The sequence below is a fragment of the Corvus cornix genome, chromosome 3 (genome assembly GCF_000738735.6).
Source record: "Corvus cornix cornix isolate S_Up_H32 chromosome 3, ASM73873v5, whole genome shotgun sequence".
NCBI lineage: Eukaryota > Metazoa > Chordata > Aves > Passeriformes > Corvidae > Corvus > Corvus cornix.
This window is the reverse complement of record NC_047056.1, coordinates 639118-651170: the sequence shown is the minus strand read 5'-3', so window position 1 is coordinate 651170 and position 12053 is coordinate 639118. Positions and strand designations below refer to the sequence as shown.

The 12053-nt window shown below is 42.6% G+C and overlaps 1 protein-coding gene across 8 annotated transcripts in view; it reads left to right on the top strand.

The window, feature by feature from the left end:
- RIN2 (Ras and Rab interactor 2) overlaps positions 1-12053 on the top strand; it is a 65495-nt gene that overhangs the window by 24260 nt on the left and 29182 nt on the right. For 7 of the 8 annotated variants that reach the window (XM_039569965.1, XM_039569963.1, XM_039569968.1 and 4 more), the window contains one exon: positions 6929-7021. In XM_039569965.1, the coding sequence (XP_039425899.1) occupies positions 6965-7021 (57 nt within the window). In that variant the 5' untranslated portion in view covers positions 6929-6964. Of the gene's footprint in view, positions 1-6928; positions 7022-12053 lie in introns of those variants that run through there. The other variant, XM_039569969.1, reaches the window with a different exon arrangement.

Here is a 12053-nt window from a genome sequence, read left to right as displayed (position 1 = left end):
TGGCTTTTCCCGGGTGCCTAAAATAACCCATGGTCAAGCCCAGCAGGTGGCTGTCTTGTGCATCTCCATCCAAACGCAGGTGCTGAACCCCACCTCCCTTTGCATTAAAGCATTGCTCTGAGTTCTGGAGTTCCTCCAGACCTTGAAGCTGATATTGTAATTCAAGCAATTACTTTTTCTTGCTTTTTCCAGGAAGTGCAGCTCAATGTTAAACTTTTCTAAGGCATTTGAAAACACTTGTGAATGTTTTTATTTTTATTATTCAGTGGTTTTGGCAGGAATCGTAAGTGGAAATTACAGAAATACTGCAAGAAACGCTAGTTTTTTTGTGAGGTATCTATGCCAGGGAATTTGGGATGAATAGAAACCTTCTGAAAGGTTATCCAAATCAAAGCCAGTCGCCTCCTAAATGTATTTCTCTGACATTTCCAGAGGCAAACAAGACATGAATGTATCAACAAACAATCATTCTCTTATAAGAGATTTGGTAGTATCCTCCATGACTAAACGCTGTGCCAGAGGAAATGACTTGGGGTTTTATTCCTTTTCAGTAATGTGGAAAGTATGCCATGGGAGCGAGCAGGAAGAGGTTGTTTAGTGGAAGAGAGGAAGAAGAAACTTGGGAAGGGGTACAGAGAGACAGCGGTAGCAGCAAACAGAACTCTCCTGGTAGTGTGCTGTGCTCGGCAAAGCTTGAGGATTGGGTTTTCTGAGGCATTCGCTGTTTGCATAACTATATGCTCCTGCTGGAAAGAGTGATGCCATGTCTGCTCATGTTGGTGGGAGCAGAGTCAGGCTGATTCTTGTGCCCTTTTCAGATGGGATTTTCAGATGCTTTTGTTTCGGAATTTACGGCTTCATAGATAAAAGAAGTGGGTGGACAGCTGTGAGTGAGACAGTGGATCTGCCCAAAATCTAAAGGGACTTAAAGCCTCTCCTGAGAGTGCAGTGCTGAAACAAGTTCAAAGCAATAAATTCTCTTCATCCTTTAGTCTCATAAAAGGCTGCCAGTGAGTAGGATCTGGAATCAAGGGGAAAAAATAAGCCTGCAGGCAAAAGATTGGTTGAGGCAGGAGTGATGACTGGCTGAAACCAGATGTAGAAAGATCAGTGGATAAATCTGGCAGTGATGTTCCCACTTCAGGCTGACTCTGGTAATTATGCCGTGACTGAGCTGCATAGGCTGGGACACAGCCCCTGCGGATCGGTCTGTCCGGGTGACAGTCTCATAAGCACTGGCTGATACTTGGCGGCTCCATGCGTGGTGAGGAGGAGTCGGAGGAGTCGTCCTTGGAGAGCTGGCTGTGATTTAGCAGCACTGTTATGTTAAGCGGGATGAGCAGCATTGATGCAGTTTACCTGTGACCCCTCATTGCCTTTGAAAAGTTCGGGAGTGTTGCATATTTATGTTTCCTTTGCAGTTTATGAGGACAGTATTGTTTTCTGAAAAGGATTGCAAACTGTCGTTCGAGGCCCTTCTGCCTATATGTGTAGGGAATGTCTATCTTTGTAAGATCTTTTTTACCTCGTGGGCAGAAATATTGACTGAGAAGTACTCACTGACATCATACTGGTGGCTTTCTTCAGGGGAGCAGCTCACACAAACACGTTTTGTTCAGGCAGCAAAGATAAAAGTATAAAGAGTGCTCGAAGGAAAAGGAGGGTGAGGGAATTTTTGTTATTCCAAGGTTTTTTAAACTCTTTAAATAAAATAGCAAAATACAAAAACACACCAGTGTGTAAAGAGTGACTTGCCGTTTTTGCTGTATGTCTCACTTGTTTTTTACAAGTAATGTGCCCTTGCATTACTTGAATTTAAAAAAAAAACAAAAAAACCAAAAAAACAACCGACCAGTCTGTAAACTCTTTCTGCAGCCAGAAGAATGATGGAAGTTAGAATTTCTTTTTACATAATCCCCTCGCATTTTGCTTGTGGATACAGCTGTGTTAACACAATGCAACATTTGAGTTGAGAGGTCTGCCAGATCCTGGCACCAGTGATAGTTTGTAGACTGAAGGTCTTATTTGATAGATATTCAAAGTGATACTGTGCTCAGTTGTATCTATGTTCCTGGAAGGAGGCTTGCAGTCAGCTTCTCAGAGGAAATACTTTCAAAAGGAAAAGTTTCATTTTGCCAAGATTCAGATAAGGTCGGAGTAATTGGACAAACCAGAGCTTTGTAGGTTAGAGATGAGCACAGCCTGCTCCCTGGGACTGTGCAAATGTACTAGGAGAACAGGAAAATGAAATGCATGAAGATGATTACATTTGCTGAAAATCTGAAGTTCTGTGTGTATCTCTTGGCATATTGTCAAGTGTAGAATTCCATTTGAGCAGGGTGGGTTTTTTTTACTTTTTAAAATTAAGTAAAATGTATTTATCCTTCCTGTTTCTGGTGTCCACTTTAAGACACCAGAAAATGGGTTCCCCAAATGAATTTAAGTTATTTTAATACTATGTATTTATGAATTGCTGTAAAAAATGATTGCAATATGATGCTAATTCACTATAGGTGTTACAAGTACATCTGTAGTAGCTTCTATCTAGCTTCCATGCTTTTCTGTTGTGGGACAGTAGGGATTGTATTCCAGCTGTACCCCACTGCTGGCCTAGGGAACACACTGACAGGTAGCAATCACCATTAGTCTTCTGACATCAGCTGACCTTTGCCAGCTTATACTTAAGGTCTGGACTGGCATTTTCTCCTGTGTTTCCGTGGCTGCAGAACGATATAACTCTTAATTTGCCTGAGGTGGTTTCTGTGAGAGCCTGTGCTCAGTGATTGCATGACCTTCACAGGTGGAGAATGAAAGAGGGCAGACTGAGTTTCTTCAGTGAGGTAACTTAAATTTAAAATACAGGGGGGAAAAAAAAAGGTGATAATTCTGTGGGTCAGCCAGCAAAAGGAAAGCTGCAGATCTCTTCCTTCAGTGGTGGCATACATGGAGTCTCTTCCTGCCATCTTCTTGCCAGTGTTAGTCTTTTCCTCAGTCAGGTCTTGTTAGGTTGGTCAAGAGATCAAAAATCCTAGTTAGGAACTAAAGAACAGGAAGCTGGTGCAGTGGGGATAGCCTTGATTCCTTAGGAAACCGAGCAGAGGTGGGGTAAGGAGGACTGTGGGCAGGGATTTTGCACGTTCCTCAGATTGCTGTGGCTGAGCTCAGGGGAGGCGTACGGACAGACTGTCTCGTCTTTGCCAGGACTCATGGCCACAGAAAACGAGACATTTTGCTTTGTAAAAGCAAGACTGGAATGAGAGGATTAAAGGGAAGGATCCCGAGAAGTCCAGTGAGGTGGTCATTTGCTCTAATATAGTTAAGAATAAGAACATACCAAAAAATCCAAATAAAATTGTGGTAGAGGGAGTAAACTAGGAGCTGTTTTGATGAGGAGTCAGAAGTCTCAGTTGCATACAGGCATGCAAAAGGTGCTGTGGGCATTCCTGTGTGAATGAAAACCAGCAGGAGAAGGGAATGGAAGAAAGAAGATGAAAAGCACCTGTTTTTTTGAAACATACAGCTTGCATGGGCATGAGCATCCGTGCAGTAGCGTTGGACTTCAGGGAAATTTGCCAAGCAGACAGATCACGCCTTCTCCCTGCCCTGTCTTGTCGCTCACACACAGGAGCTCTGTCCTGGATGTGAGGAGCTGTGGGAAGGCAGCGCTGTGCATAGGAACCGAATGGAACCTCTGCCCACGGAAAGCTGGGGCAGAGCACTGGGACACACAGAACGCTCCCTTCCAGATGGCCAGGCAAGAGGCCACCTGAACAGCACAGTGAGCTGGCTCCTGCAGCCTGGTGGCATTTCCACGGGGGCTTTCTGAGCAGGCACCTGGGCAGCGTCTGGGTGAATCTGTCTTGGCTCTCTGCCTCAGTGCCTGGAGCACAGAAGGAGGAGAGAAGGCTCCTCTCTGGTAGGTACAGGAGATGACATGCTTTGCTGACTTTCTCTATCCAGCTTCCCAATCAAAGGAGGGAGATTTTTTGTTTCTGACAGCCTCATACGGTCCAAACTCAACAGGGACAACTTCAGAGCAGTGGTTTTCCAGCCTGTTTTGGATCTGACTAAACATCAGATGTGCACAGCTGTGTAGAGAAATGAAACCTCCTGACACTAGATTTGTTTTTCTGCAGTTGTTTCTGCATGATGTGGAGGAACCTCTCAGCTCTGAGGTAGGAGTCTGCCTCCAGGTTGTGGAGTGTTGCACCCAGCCTGGCCATCCATTTTACCAGCGAGCTCTAATGTCTTCTTGAGTATTGGATGGCAAAAAAGAAGTATCTGCACCAAAAGAACCCCTCCCAATAAATACAAAAAAAGCCCCAGCAGTGTCTCCCATTGTGCTGATTTTAGTCAGAAATACTAAAACCCACTCAAACATGAAACATTATTTAGGTTACCCTAAATTAGTTTGAAATGACATTGTAGCCACAAAAGGTGGTGGGGGATTGATTCCCTGCCTGTGTGGAGCTGAGAAGAGCTCAGCTGAGGCTCAGAGTTAAGGTCCTACAGATAGCAGTAATGTTGCATAAATGGTAACAGTAATAGAAGTTATGAAGAAGTTTAGAGCTCCAGAACCTCTTACAAGTGAAATAAGCAGTGGTTTTATTTAAGGCTTTCTTCCAACTGGAGTCATACCACTCTTTGAAGGGCGAAAACTGTGTATTTATGTGTTTTCCTTCCTCTGTATGTTTGAGTGGAGAATGTAAAAATCTCAGCATGGTCTTATTTTGGTAATAGGATTGCATGCAGACATCCTTGTGGTTAAATTGAAAAAAAAACTTAAAACCCATGAGATTTCCTGTGAAGGGTTTGTTGTTTACAAATGAAGTGATTAATGACTGAGACTAGAGATGCAGGATCTTGTTCATAATGCTCTAGTGTAACTCCTTTAAAATCTCTGGGATTTTTCATGTGTCTTTTAATTTGGCGTTGCCATTAAGGGAATAGGATCAGCTTGGAAATTCGAGGGTTTTTTCTAATTCCCTTTTTGGGTTTCTTGGGTCTCCCTCCACCTTAACACTCTCAGGTGCAAATTTTCTTTCCAGAATTGATCTAAAGAAGATTTTTCTTTTTCTTTCTTTTTTTTTTTTTTTATATAATTTGTTATGCTCCCTAGAGCGGAACAACTGCTCTCTACCCTTGTGTATGTAGCAAATGAGGAGACAGAGCTTAACTCATTTAATAGCACCTGCAAAACCACCTGAACTGAACATCATCTCTTAAGGGATTAGTGTAGTCAAGTTCTTTAGGCACACTTCTAGGTAAATAAAACACAGTTCACAATTCTTTAGCGCTTCACCAGGAGCATATCCTTTAAATATACTGATTTAGGAAGAAAGTTGGACTTTTTTATTTTTAATTTTTTTTCCCCCAGCACTGTTTTTTGTCTTCTCCTGCTCATCCCTTAGTGTTTGGCTTTCACAACAACGCAGAATTCAAGATTTTTCTTTCAGCCTTCAAAGTCTGCAAACCCTGCCTGGAAAACAGGCAGGTTCCTGAGCTTCCTGGCATGGCTGCTTTTTAACCAGAATCCAAGTGGAAAAATGTAACCTTTTCTAGTGCTCTTGTGGTAGGACCTCTGGAAACAGGGTGAACTATTTAAAGCTTCCTGCTACATATTAAAACCAAAATGTTTCTTTTCTCCTGCTTGTACCTCTCAGTTTCCTCATGTGCTTTTGCTTGCCAAGGTTTTTCATTTAACCCTTCTTTTCATTTAATCTCCTCCTCCTGCCTTGGTCTTCCTTACCCGTGTCAATTCTTTTGCATAAGGCATTAGAGGGAAGCAGAAGCATGCATGTGTTTGGTGTGGGGTATGTGTCAAACTTGGGGTTTTACCTGTCAGCATTCTCTGTCCCAGCTGCTTTGTTCTGCTCCATCTCCCTCTGCAGCCACACCACTAAACTGGGTTTTCGCTGCTGCTGCCAGCCATTTTTATTTTCATTTCTGCTTGTATCAAATCAAAACTTGCGTCTGTATTTCTACTCTCTAATGTTTTGCACTTGCATTATTTGCCCTTTTGGTAACTAAAACTTCCAACATAGCTCCCTGCTGTGTGGTTGGTAAACGTGTGGGCAAGGAGGAGAGTTAGGCTGTTTCAGTACAACTACAGGCTCACCTGTAAAAATCCTAGAAGGACTTCTTAGCATGGAACTGACTCCTGCTTAGTTCAGAAGCTGATTCACAAATTACTGGTGTGAATTGGTCGTGACTTCAGAGGAGCTCTGCTCCTCTACTTTCAGGTGGAGATCACCCCCTTGATATTCCCCAGGTGATGCGTTAGTATATTGTCCTGGGTGTTAAACTGTCCATTCATTTTACCTGATAGTGGAAAATGCAGCTTCTTCCTAATTTCATCTTCAGTTCCTGACTTGAATATGACTCAGTTGCATTTTAGAAACTAGAAGCAGCATTTTTTGGGGGGTGTTTGGGGGTTTTGTTGTTGTTGTTTGTTGGTTTTTGCTTTAGTGGTAGAGTGTTTTCTCCCTTGTGGGTGATTTTAAACTGGTTTTTTTCCCTCCTGGTAAGTCCCGCTAATACTGTAATATTTGAGAGTGGATTGTAATGACATCTAACATTTTGTTCTGTTTGTACTGTAGACTGAGGTCAAGTAAACAAAGAAAGCAATCATTATGTTTTAGCATTCTTTTTTAATGAGCACATTAAAATCTACTCACAGCTACAGGATCAGCTGTGAAAAGAAGGGAGAAATAGGAAACTCTGAGTAGCACTGTATTTTTGAAGCAATTGATGGAAAAATAATGGACTGAAAGGATATGTAAGGACTCTGGTAGGAAATAAATGGCACGATGTTGTTGACAGAAAGGGTTTTGGCAGAGGGCTTGTTGTGACTGTTTCTGTGGCTTAGAATTGCAGAGGAATTTCCTACAGACTGGACTAACCTTTACAAATATGTGTCTGCTTTTAGGAGATCAAGGCATACAGTGGAGTCTTCTCAGGGAAGATGTCATCTTTGACAATGAAAACCCGTTGTCTGGACAAAAGAGGAAGTTTCTTTAAGGTAAATGGGATATTTATACAGAACATAAAGTACGTGAGCTTATGTGGAATGAGCGCTGCAGAATGTGCAGTACTCTCTGTGATACACAGTAAGCCTTTTCTGTAAAACGGGAAGTACTTCTTGAGCATTTCTTTTTACAGGCAGTGTTTGTGGCTAGGTTACCCCCAGTTTTATTTCAGGTGTATATTTTGTTTGTACATGGCATAGAATATTTGGTGTAAAATAGGTCATGGCTTTCTTTGCTCCTAATGCTGAGAACATAAGCTTTATTATGTACAGACATAAAATTATTGGAGCCTTCGTAACTGGGTTTGTGCCACTTAAAGTTGTGGTACAGGTTTATGATTTCCACTATTGGATTGAAAATTGGGTTTACTGCCTATTTTGAGAACAATTGGCGTCCCAAAAAGCCAGGGTGCAGTAGGAGTTATCAGTGCAGCTTTCAAAAGATGACTGAATCCTATTAACTATGTGCCAGGGTGGCCGTGGCTGCCTTGTTGGACAGGGTTTTGCTTTAGGGAGCCATCAAAATTTACAGGTGCTTCTGAGCACTGAATTAACTTAACGGGTTCACATCCCTGATATTATTCAGCACTTGCTGTAGCTTCTTCCAGTGAAAGATGCTAACGCTGCCATCTCTGGGTGTTGCTGTTTCCATTACTTCTCTTCCTCTGGGGCAGAAGTTTCCCTTAGGGCAATCTTTATGAAACAAACCATCAGCGCTGCAGTAGCTTCGTGTTTTCCTTTTGTCTTGCCCAGCAATTCACAGTGGTCAACGATTAACAGGGTCATCCAGTGACAGGAACCGCCTCTCAGTTCTGTGACACACTTCAGCTACCTCTCATAATGTCAGCTTGTTGATAGCACTCCGCAGCCAAATAGGGAGAATAGCCCTGTTTTTCAAATCACAGCAAGGAACTGTCCCAGTTCCAAGAAATATCTCTAGGTTGTCTCTTACCTGTATGCTGAAGGACTCCTGATGTCACTTGGGACTGTAAGCAAGCACCTAGTCATTTTCTGCAGTCCTTTGGGATCTCCTTGTGTAGTTCTTGTGTAGAGAATAGATGCTGGAACAGCTGTTTTGTTTATGATGATGGCGTTGCAGTTACTCTAAGTGATTAGAAATGCAGTCTGCCTGCACAATTTCAAGAAACATTGTCAGTTAGAAAACTAAGGTCCTAAGTTTTCTTAAGGACTGGCTGGCAGGGAAAAAGATGTCTCCGAGATACTTTTCCAGACCTCTCACTATCCCTGGGCAGTTGCACTGTTGGACCATGGTTCTGAGCACACAGATTCGGATTGGAAGCTGCAGGCAGTCAGTGTGCCCAGCCTGGGTGCAGTGCACCTGGTAGTTCGTGGGTGTTCAGTGAAATTACTTTTTTTTTCTCCCTCCCCCGTGTGAGTAGAAATGTGACAGCAGTTACATTTGTTTGCTACAGCTGAGCTGGTGAACAAGCAAAATACTTGGCACATCAGATTTTTTGAGTTTACATTTTTTTAATTTGCCTTGTCTCTCTGTGTTTAGGAGACCTAGTAATTAAGATATGGCCTTTTATCCCTGCCGATCTGTTCTTCAGAATGCGCTCCCACAGGCACAGACTGTGCAATGTACTTGCACATGGCTCTCATGTTGTTCTTGTTACTTTGCAGTTGCCTAAGAAACCTTTACCATGCTGGTAGGCAGATTCTCAGGGCTCTTAAATCCTCTTAAGGGAGTATCTTACCATTCTCAGCAACATTTGCCAGAAAAATCGCTGACAAATGCCAGTGGGAAATTCCAAATTTATCTTTTTTTTTTTTTCCTGTTTCTTAAGTAGTTCTCATTGCTGCAGCTTCTAACCATCTCTTAGTTTTTTCGTGGCCATTCTTTTGACTGTTAGTATGCAAGGAAAACAGTACTGTCTCCATTTTACACAGAGCAGAAGTCTGTAGTTTCAGAGACTAAATTCTGTGGACTCTTTATACCTTGTGCTTAGTGAGTGCTCAGAGCCAGCAAAGAGTAAAAATGAGGCAAAGATGGGGTTCGTCTTGGATAATCCCGGGAGTGAATAGCTTGCCAGTGGTTACAAGAGAGAGCATGTGGTAAGGCAAAGGGCTGAATATATGTCTCTGACAAATATCCTCTTTACTGAATCATCCTCCTTCTCATCAGAATGTTCCAGTTTTTACTGAACTGGCATCAGAGGTTTCACACCAGTAAAACTTTTCTGTTCCAAAACCAAGCATCGGGTAAAACTTTGTTTCTGATGAGTAAGACACTGAACAATGTCAGTGGCCCTGAGAATTCATAGCTCACTGTGCAAAATAACCAGAATTTGCAGCCGTGTATCAAAATATTGGATTGTATTCAGAGGCTTGCACAAGTCCAGAAGCAGCGTTCCCAGTTTGGCTTGTCTCTGGCACTTGGCCACCTCATCACACAGGGCCCTCTGTGAGGGTTGCTACGTTCTGCTTATCAAAACAGGAAGGAAAAGATGTGATGCCAAAGAGGATGCAGGTCTCCAGAAAGGATGAAAAATGAGATGCTGGCAGGAAGGGGGAATGGTAAGTGCTGAGGCTCATTTGTCCAGTCTGATACTGATCTCGCTGTCTTCAGCCCCTCGCTGTCTTCAGCCCATGTCCCCTTGCCAGATTAGAAGCACCCATCTTATCTTTTCCTCTCAAGCTCTTGTAAATCTCAGGGCTTGGAAACATTGTGCAGTGGTCATCTTGGCTCACTCTTTCAGTGCATTCTCAGAAGGATGGAAGTTTCATTAATTCTCTGTACAAGCTTACTTACATTTCAACACAAAAAGTAGGAATTCAGTTGTCACACAGTTTTTTCTTAAAATGTCCTGGAACATACATCAAATCAAAGCCACCTGTCTTCTTCTTGGGAGCAGGAAACTCTTCAAGTCAAGTGAGTCAGAAGAGCTGTGGTTATGCTGGGCTTCTGGGAGAGGCACTGTCTGTGTCTGGTCCTGGGCATGTGCTTTCCCTGATGCATGGCAGTGATGTGAGTGTTAACAGAGCAGCTTCACAAGTGTGACTGGAGCCCCTTGGGGGTGGGTTGCTTCTGATGAACACTGAACACTTCTGATGAACACTGACTCTGATTTTTGCTGCTTGTATGACATCCTGAAAGATGCAAAGCAAAATAGATGAGTTGTGGTGAGAGAATGCTGGGGTGCTGAGGTGCTGTGTTTGTGGTCCGTATGTAGGAGTTTCACTGTCACCCTTGCCAGCTCCCAAAAGCTGAGCTCAGTCTTGTTGAGCTCAGAATCAATTGACAAAAGCAGAGTGTGGTACATTGTGAAAGGAAATGTTGTGGTTTAAGATGTTTGCATTTCATGATTTCGTTCATGGATGTTAGGAATGTAAACAGTTAGTACATAGGTATTTGGCAATCTAATGTTTAGGATAGATTTGGTTAGGCAATACTGTTCTGGGCTGCTATGTGAATTCATGCTGCCTGAGTCATGATTATTTTTTGGCTTTACAGTGGTTATACTGTAGTGTCTTTTGAATTTAAAGAGCAGTGCTTTATCAGGAATAAATCCCAAAGGAAAATCATTAGACACAAAAAATAGCTATTTTGTCATGTTCTGTAAGATCTCATTTTAATTTTGTTTTTTAAAAAATACTAAGTAATTAACCATCTGAGAAGATGTCATACTTCCAAATGCATTTTTCAGGTAAACCTCCTCCTCCTATAGCAAAGCTGAGTAATAGCTATTTCACAGACCTAAAACAGTCCACAACAGATATCTTCTGATTACTTTTATGTCTTTGTGCTCATGGATGCTGTTTTACACTAACAATGGCCCCTGACAAATGTATCCATCCACTTCAGTTGCATTTTTCTTTGGAAATTGCTTCTTGCTATGTTGCTGTCAAGTCAGTTGAAACAAAGGAATGAGTTTTCCCATTATTTCCAGCCAAAGAGGTACCACACTTGTTGCAAATAGAGAACTCTCTCTGAAGAATTCCAGTATTCTTAGCCTTGCACTAAAAAGGCAGAGCCTTCTTCTGCTGCTTGTTTCCTCAGGGCTGGAGCTAATAATAGTACATACCCAGGATCCTTCCTGCATTTTGTAGAAACATGTTATTAACAACTCATCTTGTGTGATGCTAATTGTGCGTGCATCAAGTGCGCTGTATAATCACCAGATGTGTCATTGACCCCAAATACTGGGAAATGCTGTCATAAAATCATTGAGTGCACCTTACGTTGTTTGATAGAAAAATGCCCTTGTAACAGTATGTGCCAGCTAATTGCAAGCATTCACAAATGGTGCAACTCCGTAAGACTTTCTGGTTTTACATCAAGAGAAGGGCAACTTTTTTTTGTCATTAAAGAGAATATAAGGAAAATAGTTGGAAATTGCAGGAAATATTGGTGGTTTATTTTAGCAAAAAATGAGGAGTTTCTTCCTAGAGAGCGGTGTTTTAGTTCAGGTGGAGTACACAGTGGCAGGTGGTAGGTCCCGGTTGGGTTGCCGTGGGTGTTCCGTCCTGGGGAACTTTGCAGGTCACTTTGGGATTTGATGCCACACTTTGACCTGGTTTCCTTTTCCAGGATGTACTGACTTTTCAGAGACTAAGGAAAGACTGATTTCTCATGGTGGATATGTGGTATACCCAAGAAATTTAGCCTGTAGAATAGAATGTGAGCTGAAGGCTGCTTGAAACATGCCATCTTGTGTAAGTTCTCTTTAGAAAAAGAAGCAAAGATGCTAAACATGGGAGAATTCCTCTCAGGGATGACAATTTCTGCAGCGTTCTCTTCGAGGCAGGCGTAGAAATTCAAAAGCATTAAGATTACTTCGCTGTTAGTACAGTTTGGATTAGAAGTCTTTGCTGTAGCTCCCTGAGATTTTGTCTGCTGGGAGGGAGGTGGGTTTTGTCACAGCTCTGGTCAAAGCCCGCTAACGCAGGTAACTCGGTTGGCAGCCAGGTAGCGACACAGCAAGGCGGGCATGGAGGAGGTGGCTGCAAACACATGGACGCCTCTGGGGAGCTCATACATTGTATGCTTTGCAGGGAGAGGTGC